The following is a 13,917-nucleotide window of genomic DNA, read 5'->3' on the forward strand; positions in this document are numbered from 1 at the left end:
AATATCCAAAAGAGTAGTCAATAGGGAAAGCCAGAGGTCAAGAATCAGAATACAAGTAACAAAACAGCAAGAGAAAAGCCAGCACGCACAAGGCAATAGCAAACATCAATGTGCATGTGAGCCAAGAATAAATAGGGAGGAAGAACCTGCCCTGAACCTGATAGAAAGGCAGGCTGTCAATCACAGGGCAAAACATAACTCTTAGAGGAGCAGAGGGAAATGAAGGTGAAGGAGACGGGTGTGATGGAAAATCAATTAACAAGGTGTTGGAATAGGACAGTGTTCAGACAATGCAACCAAAAACTCTAAGCAATTTATCAAACTGCACATGCCTCCTGTGCCGCAGCATGCTAGCAGAGGGTGGCGCAGAGACCAGAACAGGCAGAGATGTTACAGTCGTACTGTTGTGATGGATGCAGTACGTGATTTAGCATTATCTTGTCTGGTATATACAAGGCCTTCTCTGACAGAGACATTGCCACGTTGCAAAACCTATACTCTACTCAGAATTGATAGTGCCTTACATGATTTTATAAACTGTTCATGCCATAGGCAATAATGCAACCCGATACCATCCAAGGTGCAGGATTTTAAATTGTGCGCTGTTACCAAGTTGGATGGCCCCTCTCCTCCTGAGTCCGCAAGACACGCCATTCAGGGTTTCTATAGAGAATTTCCCATTTTGATTCTTCTAACCACAGAACAGTTTCCATTTTGCCTCAGCCCATTTTAATTGAGCTTTGGAGAGGATGGCGTTCCTGGATTGTGATGATATATGGATTCTTCTTCACATGATACAGCTTTAACTTGCATTTGTGGATTGCAAAGTAAACTGTGTTCACAGACAATGATTTCTGGAGGTATCCTTGAGGCCATGCATTGATTTACATTACTGATTCATGCCTGGTTTTAATGAGTTAATTTTTTTCAAATGAAGTTTAAAAATGTGTAACTCTCAACTTTTGCTATGTGTTCTATGTTCTGTTGTGAATAAAATATTAATACATGAGATTCCAAAATCATTACATTCTTCTTTTCTTAACATTTTACACAGCATCCCAACTATTTTGGCTTTTTTGGTTGTACTTTATTTTGGTGGTATGCAGTTTGTTAAAACTTCCACTAGATGGAACTATGAAGCTTTATAACGACTGAATGCGATTTTTGAACACTGAACCAGAAACTGCGCAGTGTTGTTTGTAAGCTAAAGCTTAAGCACTTCATTATGCATCATTTCCTGATTTTCTATAGCACCAGCATATTCTACAGCTGTATACAAAGAATGAACCCACTCATATCAGATCCTGCTTGAAATAGGAAATGTGGGGTGTTTCCTTTACATTTTTTCCAGGTAGTGTTCTGTTTTATATGGTACTAGAGGGAGGACCCGGCTTCGCACGGGTATATTCCAATTTATGTTTGTGTACTGACCCCATAAGAATTGTCCAATTTTGCACTGGTGTATTTTGTAATGTGGTTTGTGTGTATGTCCATAAGCGTAATGTGATTATGTGTATCTCATTTTGGATGTCAGTGAAAAACCTGTGATCAGTTGTTATGGATACCTGGAGTAAAGCTGTATCTAATCCTTCCCCGTGTATTACTGTGTTTAGATGCACGTGTCTAATCCTTGTTGGTGTGGTACTTTGTGCAGATGCACATATCTAATCCTCCCCATGTGATATTGTGTGAAGAGGTGCGTATCTAATCCTCCAGTAAGTGAAACTGTGTGCAGACGCGCGTATCTAATGACTCTGGCGTGTGGTACTGTGTGCAGATGCGCATATCTAATCCTCCCCCATGTGGAACTGTGTGCTGAGACGCGTATCTAATTCTCTGGCATGTGGTACTGTATGCAGAGGCCTGTATCTAATCCTCCCCTGTGTGGTACTGTGTTCAGATGCACGTATCTAATCCTCTCCTGTGTGGTATTGTGTGAAGAGGCGCGTATCTAATCCTACGGCGTGTGGAACTGTGTGTAGACGCGCGTGTCCAATCCCCGGCATGTGGTACTGTGTGTAGACGCGTGTATCTAATCCTCCCCCGTGTGGTACTGTGTGCAGACGCGTGTATCTAATCCTCCCCTGTGTGATACTGTGTGCTGAGACGCGTATCTAATTCTCTGGCTTGTGGTACTGTGTGCAGAAGCATGTATCTGATCCTCCAAAGTGTGATACTGTGTGCACACACGTATCTAATCCTCCCCTGTGTGGTACTGTGTGAAGAGGCGTGTATCTAATCCTACTGCATGTGGTACTGTGTGCAGACGTGTGTATCTAATTCTATGGCGTGTACAACTGTGTGCAGACGCGCGTATCTAATCCTCTGGAGTGTGGAACTGTGTGTAGACGTGTGTATCTAATTCTACGGCATGTGGTACTCTGTGCAGACGTGTGTATCTAATCCTATGGCGTGTACAACTGTGTGCAGACGCGCGTATCTAATCCTCTGGAGTGTGGAACTGTGTGTAGACGCGCGTATCTAATTCTACGGCATGTGGTACTGTGTGCAGACGAGCGTATCTAATCCTCCCCCATGTGGTACTGTGTGTAGACACGCGTATCTAATCCTACTGCATGTGGTACTGTGTGAAGACGCGTGTATCTAATCCTATGGCATGTACAACTGTGTGAAGACACGTGTATCTAATCCTCCCCTGTGTGGTATTGTGTGAAGAGGTGCGTATCTAATCCTACAGTGTGTGGAACTGTGTGTAGACGCATGTATCCAATCCCCCAGCATGTGGTACTGTGTGCAGACGCGCGTATATAATCCTATCGCATGTGGTACTGTGTGTAGACACGCGTATCTAATCCTCCCCCATGTGGTACTGTGTGCTGAGACGCGTATCTAATTCTCTGGCTTGTGGTACTGTGTGCAGAGGCATGTATCTAATCCTCCAAAGTGTGGTACTGTGTGCACACACGTATCTAATCTTCCCCTTTGTGGTATTGTGTGAAGAGGCGCGTATCTAATCCTCCCCCGTGTGGTACTGTGTGTAGACGCGCGTATCTAATCCTCCCCTGCATGATACTGTGTGCTGAGACGCGTATCTAATTCTCTGGCTTGTGGTACTGTGTGCAGAGGCATGTATCTAATCCTCCAAAGTGTGGTACTGTGTGCACACACATATCTAATCTTCCCCTGTGTGGTATTGTGTGAAGAGGCGCGTATCTAATCCTTCGGCGTGTGGAACTGTGTGTAGACGCACGTATCTAATCCTACTGCATGTGGTACTGTGTGAAGACGCGTGTATCTAATCCTATGGCGTGTACAAATGTGTGCAGACAAGCGTATCTAATCCTCTGGAGTGTGGAACTGTGTGTAGACGCCTGTATCTAATCCTTCGGTATGTGGAACCGTGTGCAGACGTACGTATCAAATCCTTCAGTGTGTGGAACTGTGTGCAGAAGCGCGTATTTAATTCTCTGGTTTGTGGGACTGTGTGCAGACCCGTGTATCTAATCCTCTGGTGTGTGATACTGTGTGCTGATCTGTGTATCTAATCCTCTGATGCGTGTATCTCAGTTTGGATATCAGTGTTGTATTGTGCATGTGGAGTGACCGTGTGTATTGCAGTTGGAATATGAGTGAAAGTCTTGCAGGTTTGTATTGGCTAAGGGGGGGGGCACTGTGTTTGAAATGCTGTATCTCAGCAACGGTACGTCCGAGCGAGTTGGAGTCTCATCTTAAACCTTCCCGGGTATCTGAAGTATCTCTGTGCCAAATTTGGTGAAGATCGGTCCAGTCGTTTGGTTCGCATTAGAGCACAGACAGACAGACAGACAGACAGAAATTCATTTTTATAATATAGGGAGATTAAAGGGATCCTATCATTGGATACCCTTTTTTTCTTACTAACACGTAGGAATAGCCTTAACAAAGGTTATTCTTCTCCTACCTTTAGATGTCTTCTCCGCGCCGCCGTTCAGTAGAAATCCGGGTTGTCTTCGGTACGCAAAAGAGTTCTCTTGCAGCACTGGGGACGGTCACCAGCGCTCAAACAGCACTGGGGGCGTCCCCAATGCTGCAAGAGAACTCTCCAGCGCTGCCTCTATCTTCTTCTGGAATGCCCTCTCCCTGTGTCTTCTTCCGTCCTGGGTTTCAATCTTCTAGGCCTCGAGCCTTGGGCAGTACTGACTGTGCATGCTCGGGCCACAAGAAAATGGCTGCTTACACTAGCTTACTGTGTAAGCGGCAAAAGAAAATTACCGCTTACACCAGCTTACTGTATAAGCGGGCACAAGAAAATGGCCGCTTACACCAGCTTACTGTGTAAATGGCCATTTTCTTGGGGCCCGCGCATGCGCAGTCGACTCTGCCCAAAGCCCGAGGCCTAGAAGATTGAAACCCAGGACGGAAGAAGACACAGGGAGAGGGCATTCCAGAAAAAGATATTGGCAGCGCTGGAGATTTCTCTCACAACATTGGGGACGCCCCCAGTGCTGTTTCAGCGCTGGTGTCTGTCCCCAGTGCTGCGAGAGAACTCATTTGCATACCGAAAAACCCAGATTTCTACCAAATGGAAGGGTGTAGAAGACATCTAAAGGTAGGAGAAGAATAGCCTTTCTTAAGGCTATGTGTTAGGCAGAAAAAAAGGGTATTCAATGATAGGATCCCTTTAAATATACTTATATTGCAATGCAAGATATATATATATATATATATATATATATATATATATATATATATATATATAACTCAAATTCTGTAGTAGTCTGCTATATACAAATCCACACTTCTCGCCCGATTTTGATGGAATTTGGCACGCCCCCTCTACACCCACAGGAGCAGAATACTGCGCATGTTACAGCGTCCCCCCGTCATGAGATTGGGGCACCCAAAGTTAGTTCCTATACATATAATGGGGAAATGGGAAAGTGAAAGTGCTGAGGGGAAAACAGTTGTGACTGACAGGGATGGATTATAGCGACGGCGCCAAAGAGTCACTGCTGAAGGGGCTACACCACCACACACAACACACAAACATTATACAAACACCATATGAACATCACACAGACAGCACGCAGACTACTCTAGACACACACAACACAAACAACACCCGACAAATACCATATCATCACCCCATAAATACCACATACACACATACACACACGCATGCAAACACACTCAGACGGATGAACTTAGCACATGTGTACTCACACACAACTACTGCACGCATGGACACTTGCACTGCGCACACACAAACACATGGATCACACACGTGCACACACACACACGTGCATACATATACACGGACCACACACATGCATGCACACAAGCATACATACACATGGATCACATGCGCGCCCCATGCACATACACACATGTACACACACACATGCACACATGCACTGACAAAACATGTCTGGTATCCTTAGTAGCTGCTTGCACACTACAGTATTTTTCACAGGCCTCCAGGCTATGGATTTGGAGGTTCCATAGACTTATTTGTGCACAAAAATGTGAAATTTGCAGGCTCCATAGAAGTCTATGGAGCTGTACAATCCACGGCTCGGCTGTAGTGTTACTGTAGTGTGCAAGCAGCCATACTGAGCAGCAATATTGGTCAGGTGAAAACTGCCTCATAGTAAGATTGTCATTATTTCGTATTAAACAGGGAGCTTTCATCACTGAAGCACTACAATAGATAGTTGTATAACTGTAAACCAATTTTACTGTTTTGTCTGTGATCTACTTATAGATTCAGGGCCGCCATCAGGAATTTTGGGGCCCCATATAGCCTAATTGTCTGCCCCCCCCCCCCCCCCGGCTGCCGCCATTTTAAAACTACTTTAATTTGCGACATACCCATTATGTATTACATTTCCCTTTATTTAGCAGCATTACAAGGCTTCATCAGATTCTATTTGCAGGTATAATCTGCTACGTGTGACCGCGCCTATAGAGAGCCAACACCATCTATAAGAGCCCTCCTAATAAATCCTCAGGGCTTATTCACATTGCGTTTTTGGCCTCCCTTGCCGGGATACGTTGGTAACCAGTCAGAATCAGCTGTCAACTTATCCCTGCACGAAGAACTGGCCATTAAAAAAAAGGGGGGGCCTGCAGTTCTCCGTGCAGGGATAAGTGGGGAACTGATTGTGACTGGTTACCAACGTATCCCGGCAAGGGAGGCCAAAAATGCAACGTGAATACTCCTTTAAAGTGAAAGTCCCACCCCCAAACAGGCTGCTATGCTAGTAGCATAGCCGCCTACATCATTATTGATACAAAGCACACATACCTTTGGAGGTCTTGTGTGCTTTGTAGTTCTCCAGCTAAAAACTTATATATTATATATTATTGCCCCAGTTCCCTCTCCGCAGTGCCGCACACCCGATGCCCCAACAATCCCCCCCCCCCCACGTCCACCTTCTAACATCTTTCCACTGCCCCCTGTACCCATACCTCCCAACTTTTGAAGAACCAAAAGAGGGACAAAATGGCAAATTTAGCCCCACCCACCGTTATGTTGACTCCACCCATTCTCATTAATTTTTCATGTGCCCGCACACAGTATAATCCTCCTACAGTCACCCGTAAATTATATGTCCCCCCTCTATCTCTCCCCCAGCTTCATATACACCCTTTATCTGCACCCAGTTTCATGTCTCCCACCCAATCTCTGCCCCCAGATTCATGTCCGCCCATCCATTTCTGCCCCCAGTTTCATGTTCCCCCTCTCCATCTCTGCCCCCAGTTTCATGTCCCCTCCATCTCTACCCCAAGATTCATGCCCTCCATCTCTGCCCCCATATTCATGTCCCCTCCATCTCTGTCCCCATATTCATGTCCCCTCCATCTCTGCCCCCATATTCATGTCCCCTCCATCTCTGTCCCCATATTCATGTCCCCTCCATCTCTGCCCCATATTCATGTCCCCTCCATCTCTGCCCCCATATTCATGTCCCCTCCATCTCTTCCCCCATATTCACGTCCCTCCATCTCTGCCCCCATTGTCATGCCGTCCTCTCCATCTCTGCCCCCATATTCATGTCCCCTCCATCTCTGCCCCATATTCATGTCCCTCCATCTCTGCCCCCATTGTCATGTTGTCCTCTCCATCTCTGCTCCCATATTCATGTCCCCTCCATCTCTGCCCCCATTGTCATGTCGTCCTCTCCATCTCTGCCCCCATATTCATGTCCCCTCCATCTCTGCCCTCATATTCATGCCCCCTCCATCTCTGCCCCCATATTCATGTCCCCTCCATCTCTGCCCCCATATTCATGTCCCTCCATCTCTGCCCCCATTGTCATGCCATCCTCTCCATCTCTGCCCCCATATTCATGTCCCCTCCATCTCTGCCCCCATATTCATGTCCCCTCCATCTCTGCCCCCATTGTCATTCCATCCTCTCCATCTCTGCCCCCATATTCATGTCCCCTCCATCTCTGCCCCCATATTCATGTCCCCTCCATCTCTGCCCCCATTGTCATGTCGTCCTCTCCATCTCTGCCCCCATATTCATGTCCCCTCCATCTCTGCCCCCATTGTCATGTCGTCCTCTCCATCTCTGCCCCCATATTCATGTCCTCTCCATCTCTGCCCCCAGTGTCATGCCGTCCTCTCTCTGCCCCCAGTTTCACATTCCACATTACACTGACTAACTTACCTTCTCCTTCGTTCCCTCGTAGCTCTCTGCACGGCTCTCTCTCACTGGCGCACAGTTATAGACGCGATGTGACGTCATCACACGCGTCTACAAGCCGGTAGCGGAGGCGGCGAAGCGACACAGGTCAGCTCCTCGCTTCAGCCGCATATGTGACAGCGAGAGAGGCGCGCAGCGGTGAAGCAAGGAGCTGACCTATGTCAGCTCCTCGCTTCGCCGCCGGCTACTGGCTTGTAGACGCGATGGCTGAAGCGAGGAGCTGAACTGTGTCAGCTCCTCGCTTCACCGCTGCCGCCGGCTACTGGCTTTTAGACGCGATGTGATCACATCGCGTCTACAAGCCAGTAGCAGCGGCGGCGGCGAAGCGAGGAGCTGACACATGTCAGCTCCTCGCTTCAGCTGCATATGTGTCAGGGAGAGAGGCGCGCAGCGGCGAAGCAAGAAGCTGACCTGTGTCAGCTCCTTGCTTCAGCCGCGTATGTCTTCAACTCAGATCTGCGTCCTCTGGATGCAGATCTGAGTTGAAATAAGACATACACAATGACTGCTACGGGCGCCAGGGGGCCGGCACACGGTGGCGGGCCAAAACCGCTCCCCCCCCCATTTTTCAATTTGGCCGAGCCCCTGACGCCAGTACCAGTAGTACTGCCCTATCGGCGGCCCTGTATAGATTACACTGGAGGAAGGGGAGAAGGGTTGGACTATGTGAATTATGGTGAACTTATGGATCACATGCCAGAGAGGGCACACAGAGCCCTCTATGCTGGCATGCGTGCGGTCGCCCGGATCGCTCACTAACAGGGAATCCGGTACAGGATTCCCCGTTGATGAGCAATCGCTGCCTTCAGTTGTTTGTGCAAAAGCAGATACAGCTGAAAGCTGTCAGTGTAGGCTGCAGATCGCGCAACTGCGGCCTACACTGACTACAGAGTTTGACCTCTGCCCCGACGCAGGCGCGTCGTGAGTCATCAGCGCCCGCAGTCAAAAGGAGGTGGACGCCAGCGGCTCTTCATGAGTAAGTATAAGAGTGTGTGTGAGTCTGTGTGTGTCAGTCAGTCAGTCATACTGAAGAGCGTACTGAGGAGCATATAATACTGTGTGTGTGGGGGTAAGGAGGAGCATATAATACTGGGAGAGCGTACTGAGTAGCATATAATACTGTGTGTGGGCGTACTGAGGAACATATAATACTGTGTGTGGGTGCCTCTGTGGAACATATAATCCTGTGGGGGGCTACTATGGAGCGTATAATACTGTGTGTGGGGCCTACTGTAGAGCATATAATACTGTGGGGGGCTACTGTGGTACTGTGGAGAATATAATACTGTGTGGTGGACAGTCTGTTACAAGCAAACGAATACAAAAAGATAACGGTTTGCGTTATTTTATTTTTTAAAATGTAGATTGTGAGCCCCACATAGAGCTCACAATGTACATTTTTTTTCCTATCAGTATGTCTTTTTGGAATATGGGATGGAAATCCATGCAAACACGGGGAGAACATACAAACTCCTTGCAGATGGTTTTATGCCCTTGGTGGGATTTGAACACCAGGACTCCAGTGCTGCAAGGCTGCAGTGCTAACCACTGAGCCACCATGTGGCCCCTATAGTTTGCGTTATCTTTTGTCCCAATACCTACAGCAAAGTCTGAGACAAAGTTCCACTGCTGCACAGGCTGCCGGAAACTGGGCTCACTGCGAAGAATGTTCAAGGTAAAGGTGAGCTCAGGGTGGTCAGCGGACATGACCATAGATGTCAGAGATGTACCTGAAGCAAGACAAGGACAAATAGAGTAGAAAGTAAGTAAACATCAGCTGCAATAAGTATTCACAAAGACTTTGTTCATCCTAAGTTATTTTTCAGACGTAGATATATAACTAGAATTTTCTTTATGTTATGGACAAGTTACAGTTTATTTTGCCTTCCCTTCCGCCACAACTATACTGCTGATATGACTATTTGTAGCATTTTAGGAAGTAATAATACAAGTGCTTGGTTTAGATTTACATATTACCTGGATGAGACATGACAAACTGTCCTCGGAAGCGAATTTCAGTCTTAAAATTGACTACTAAGCGACCCTCGTCACTGAGGCGCATGCTGGTTGGGTAGAGAGATCCTGAAATAAACATGGTATTATTACTTTAGATGTGTGTCACATAGTATATGCAGTATGAACTACTTACTGCAATGATAGTCGTCTTTGTTGGTAGGTCATAACAATTTTGGTTGTGTCTGTTGACAATCTAATAATGTTATAGATCAAATACCATTAAAGTGTTGGCAAACCATTGCAGACACTGGTAGCATTGGCCAACAAAATACCTAATGTCTACAGCCACCTTAAGTATCTATCAAAATAAAGTATTTGTTAAAGTAAAGTTGGTTATAACTACCAGCAAAATATACCAGTGAACCCATTTTAAAGGCACATGTCCATTGAATCTATTTAATCTTGCCACTTACCTTGTAGTTCGGACTCTGGCGGGCTGCCTATTCCTTCATTCCACAAGATGGCGGTGTCATATACAAATGTCAGCTTCAGCTCAGACTGCAGGTCAAAGTGCTGCCAACCACCAACTGCTACTGGCGAATGGAAGACATAGGAGACGTAGAGAGGAACCCGTAGGCTGACATATGACTGTACTAAGTTCAATACCTGTAAAAACAACATGACAGTAAATCTAACCATACAAAAGAGGACTGTTACAGGCAAATGGTACATTGTACAAACCTCTTTACTGTGAATACACAGAATAATTAAAGGGGCTCTATCAGCAAAATCATGCTGATAGAGCCCCACATATGCGTGAATAGCCTTTAAAAAGGCTATTCAGGCACCGTAAATGTTATATTAAACAACCCCCCCGTTTTAAAATAAAACCCTAAAAAAGAATATGATCTACTTACGCATCGTGCACGATGGGTGGGCATTCAGGGTGTGTCTTCTTCTTCATCCATGCCTCTTTTTCCTTCGATGTCCTCCGGTCCCGTCCTCCTCCGGCGCTCGCGAACTGACAATGATAGAAAAAATGGCCTGGGCGCATGCGCAGTAGCATGCAGCTTCTACTACGGCTACTGCACAGGCGCCCAGGCCATTTTTTTTTTATCAGTGTCAGTTCGCGAGCGCCGGAGGAGGGGACCGGAGGACATCGGAGGAAGTGGAGGCGTGGATGAAGAAGACGGCGAACCCTGAATGCCCGCCCATCGTGCACGATGCGTAAGTAGATCATATTCTTTTTTAGGGATTTATTTTAAAACGGGGGGGGGGGGGGTAGTTTAATATAACATTAGCGGTGCCTGAATGGCTTTTTAAAGGCTATTCACGCATATGTGGCGCTCTATCAGCATGATTTTGCTGATAGAGTCCCTTTAAATTGGAAAATTTGTTATAGGAACAGAGGAGGACCAAAGTTATGGACAAATAAGTCATGTGGTTATATTATGTGGCCACTGAGGGCTAGCTTTATCTAGATAATATAAAATGTAGCAGATGTGAGCATAATAGAAATGGACGGTAATATAGCTGCATAGTAATAGTCACATTATTAAGGACCTGATCATTATATTGTCTGTTAATAGAAAACTTTATATAGAACAATGATCACATAAAACAAGAGTGTGAGGGTCTCCATTCTGTTGAATACAAAGGGATCCTAGGCAGATTATCCCAATGGTTTTGGCCAATCCCTTTACTAGTTATTAAAATTTTACTGATTTTAAACTGTCAACTGTGAAGTGACAATGCTACCCCCTGAGCCATAATACTGATAGCAGAACTATTGTTACACATATACACTCACCTGGCCATCTGTCCCTATATTACCACCGCAGTCTGTCAAGAGCTCAGACATATCATAGTAGCTATTGAATTCCCAGAGACAAGCTTCCAAATTGAGGTTCCGATAGAAGCGCAATGACTTAGGTGATCTCAGAGCAGCACTGTACTGATATGGGGATGTTTCACCTATCAGTTCATCATTTTTTGTCTTCTCTGTAATAAAACCATACTTGGTAGGAACTTCATTGTAGTCAAGAAGATTAGAACACTTATGGTTGCCAACGCGGGTGCCATCGGGACTAAGCGTCAGTTCAAAGTTGGACATATGTCTAGTTGATACAACAGGAAGCATACCTGTGAAAACAGAACCATATGAAGTATAGAAAATATTTTACAATTTTTTTTTTTTTAAAAAGTGACTTCTTCTGTTGTATATGGCATAGTGACATATACAGCAGAACAACTGTGAGACCTGTGACTGGCTACAATAACCACATCGGCATTACTTTAGATCGGCATTGCAAAGATCATACCCGTGATATGGGTATGATCTTTGCAATGCTACAGATATATTTTTTCAATTAAGTGCCCTGATCTTGTGATATTGTGGGCAATAGGAGCCTAATTACATTTATATATACAAAATACTGGGCCTCTCTATACACACATTTATTGTGGCTGTTTTCATCCCCTACACCACTAGCAGATTATACACCTGCTGGAGCTGCTCAGTCCAGTGCGACCTCCACTCTTGTTGTGTGCTTTTAAATGTTTTTATGTGTTTGTTTTCCTGATACCAATATTTTTTACAATTAAAAACATTTTTGTAACAATAAATTTAGATTTAAAATCAAAAGAATTTTTTGTGTTATTTATACATTGATACTTAGTTGGTGCTTTGAGTTTTTGCGGGTATCTTTGTTTTTTTATCTAGTATTGAGATTGCTTTGGGTTTGTTATTTTATAATATTGTCTGCATTACCACATTTTTAAATCCTAGAAAACCCCTTGAAACGATATCTGATTCAAAAGTTCTGGACTTAAAGGGATTTTCCCCCTCTAGTATCTGATCTGGGGATCTGACCGCAAGTTCCATAAGTGGCCCATGTCAATGAAATGTGGTCAGTCGCTTCTATGGGATTGCTGGAAGTTGCCATGGAAATGTTTGGAGTCCTGTTTTTGTGATTGCTTGAGGTCCCAGCAGTCATACCCCCAGTGATCAGACGATTATCCCATATCAATGTCTACAAAGCAAATATACTATTATCCTACTTTGCATACATCTCATTGTATAGCAATCTAGGTAGAGTATAATTATAAATTGGTAAAAACAGAAATCATACCATCCATATGTGGCATTGTTACAGTCAGCTTTATCAGGTTAGCATGGTCCGGATCTTCAGGGCCAGTATACCTAATCCTCGCAGAAAAGGGTTCAGCACCTACTGTTCCTGGAACGCGTGGCTGACAAAGACCTTTAACAAGAATAAATATATCAATCCTTGAGGGGAATGTATAAAATACTGTATGTGCTCACATGGGAATTGGAGTGAAATTGTGTTGCTCAGAATCATTGCTCATGTAGATATAACTTCTAACTGAATCTCTGTAATGATTACTACATGCAAATGTATCTCTGGTATTTCGATCAAATGATCAGTCAATAAAGTCTTGTAATGTTTACACACTTCTCAATATATGTAAGAATAGAAAAGGAAGAGGAGGTAAAAATACCTCTGTCCTCTATAGTCAGTGTTCTCTCTCACTTTTTTGTCGTCTATAAGATGTAACCTTATGATCTGTATAGTACTGTACTATAATGATGCTATACATAGCATATTATTTAAGTGCTTACCTTCTTCTCTGCTGACAGTGACTATGGGGCTCATCAGTTCTAGACCAGGATCACCATTAGCATTGACTGCCCTTGCAGCACACTGAACCCTGGAACCAGCATGGAAATAGATGGAGTCTAGAGTGATTGACTTGGTGTCAGTGAAAAATGTATTAGAATCCACTTCTCGCATAGGACTGGTTACCCCATCACTACCGCTAGGGGCACTGACCAGCCAACGATACTGAGTAAGGGTGTCATTAATATTCTCAGCACTGCAAATTGAGCCTGTTTTGTCATACTCTGAATATTTTGGATTGCATGCCTAGGAAACAAGACAATATAATTAATATAATATATAATATAATATATAAATGTGATAATAAATCCATATTGTATTACGAATAGTTCACATTATTGAAGAATTATATATTATATGTTCACGCTTTGAGAACCATTTTAGTAATGCAATGTAACTTACCTTTATTATATAGATTAAGTAAATTTATACGATTATGTCCAAACATGAACATACCATTTAAAGTAACATTGTATCTTGGGGCAGAGCAATCGGAACTTAGTCCAAACACAATGGGTATCACAGTTCACCCAGTAGCTTAAAGAGGTCCTGTCAGTTCTTAATGGACATGTCTGTTTTACTAAATATGTTAATTCTTTATGAAAT

General features: G+C 44.5%; 1 protein-coding gene across 1 annotated transcript in view; it reads right to left on the reverse strand.

Annotated features, from left to right (window-relative positions):
- Positions 1-13,917, reverse strand: part of FREM3 (FRAS1 related extracellular matrix 3) — a 59,710-nt gene that overhangs the window by 5,617 nt on the left and 40,176 nt on the right. Inside the window, exons 14-19 of the mRNA XM_075265544.1 lie at positions 13,254-13,557; positions 12,742-12,873; positions 11,421-11,752; positions 10,084-10,276; positions 9,632-9,736; positions 9,257-9,384 (exon numbers count right to left, since the gene is read on the reverse strand). Of these exons, the coding sequence (XP_075121645.1) occupies positions 9,257-9,384; positions 9,632-9,736; positions 10,084-10,276; positions 11,421-11,752; positions 12,742-12,873; positions 13,254-13,557 (1,194 nt within the window). The remainder of the gene's footprint in view (positions 1-9,256; positions 9,385-9,631; positions 9,737-10,083; positions 10,277-11,420; positions 11,753-12,741; positions 12,874-13,253; positions 13,558-13,917) is intronic.

Source organism: Leptodactylus fuscus, chromosome 1 (assembly GCF_031893055.1).
Source record: "Leptodactylus fuscus isolate aLepFus1 chromosome 1, aLepFus1.hap2, whole genome shotgun sequence".
Taxonomy (NCBI): Eukaryota; Metazoa; Chordata; class Amphibia; order Anura; family Leptodactylidae; genus Leptodactylus; species Leptodactylus fuscus.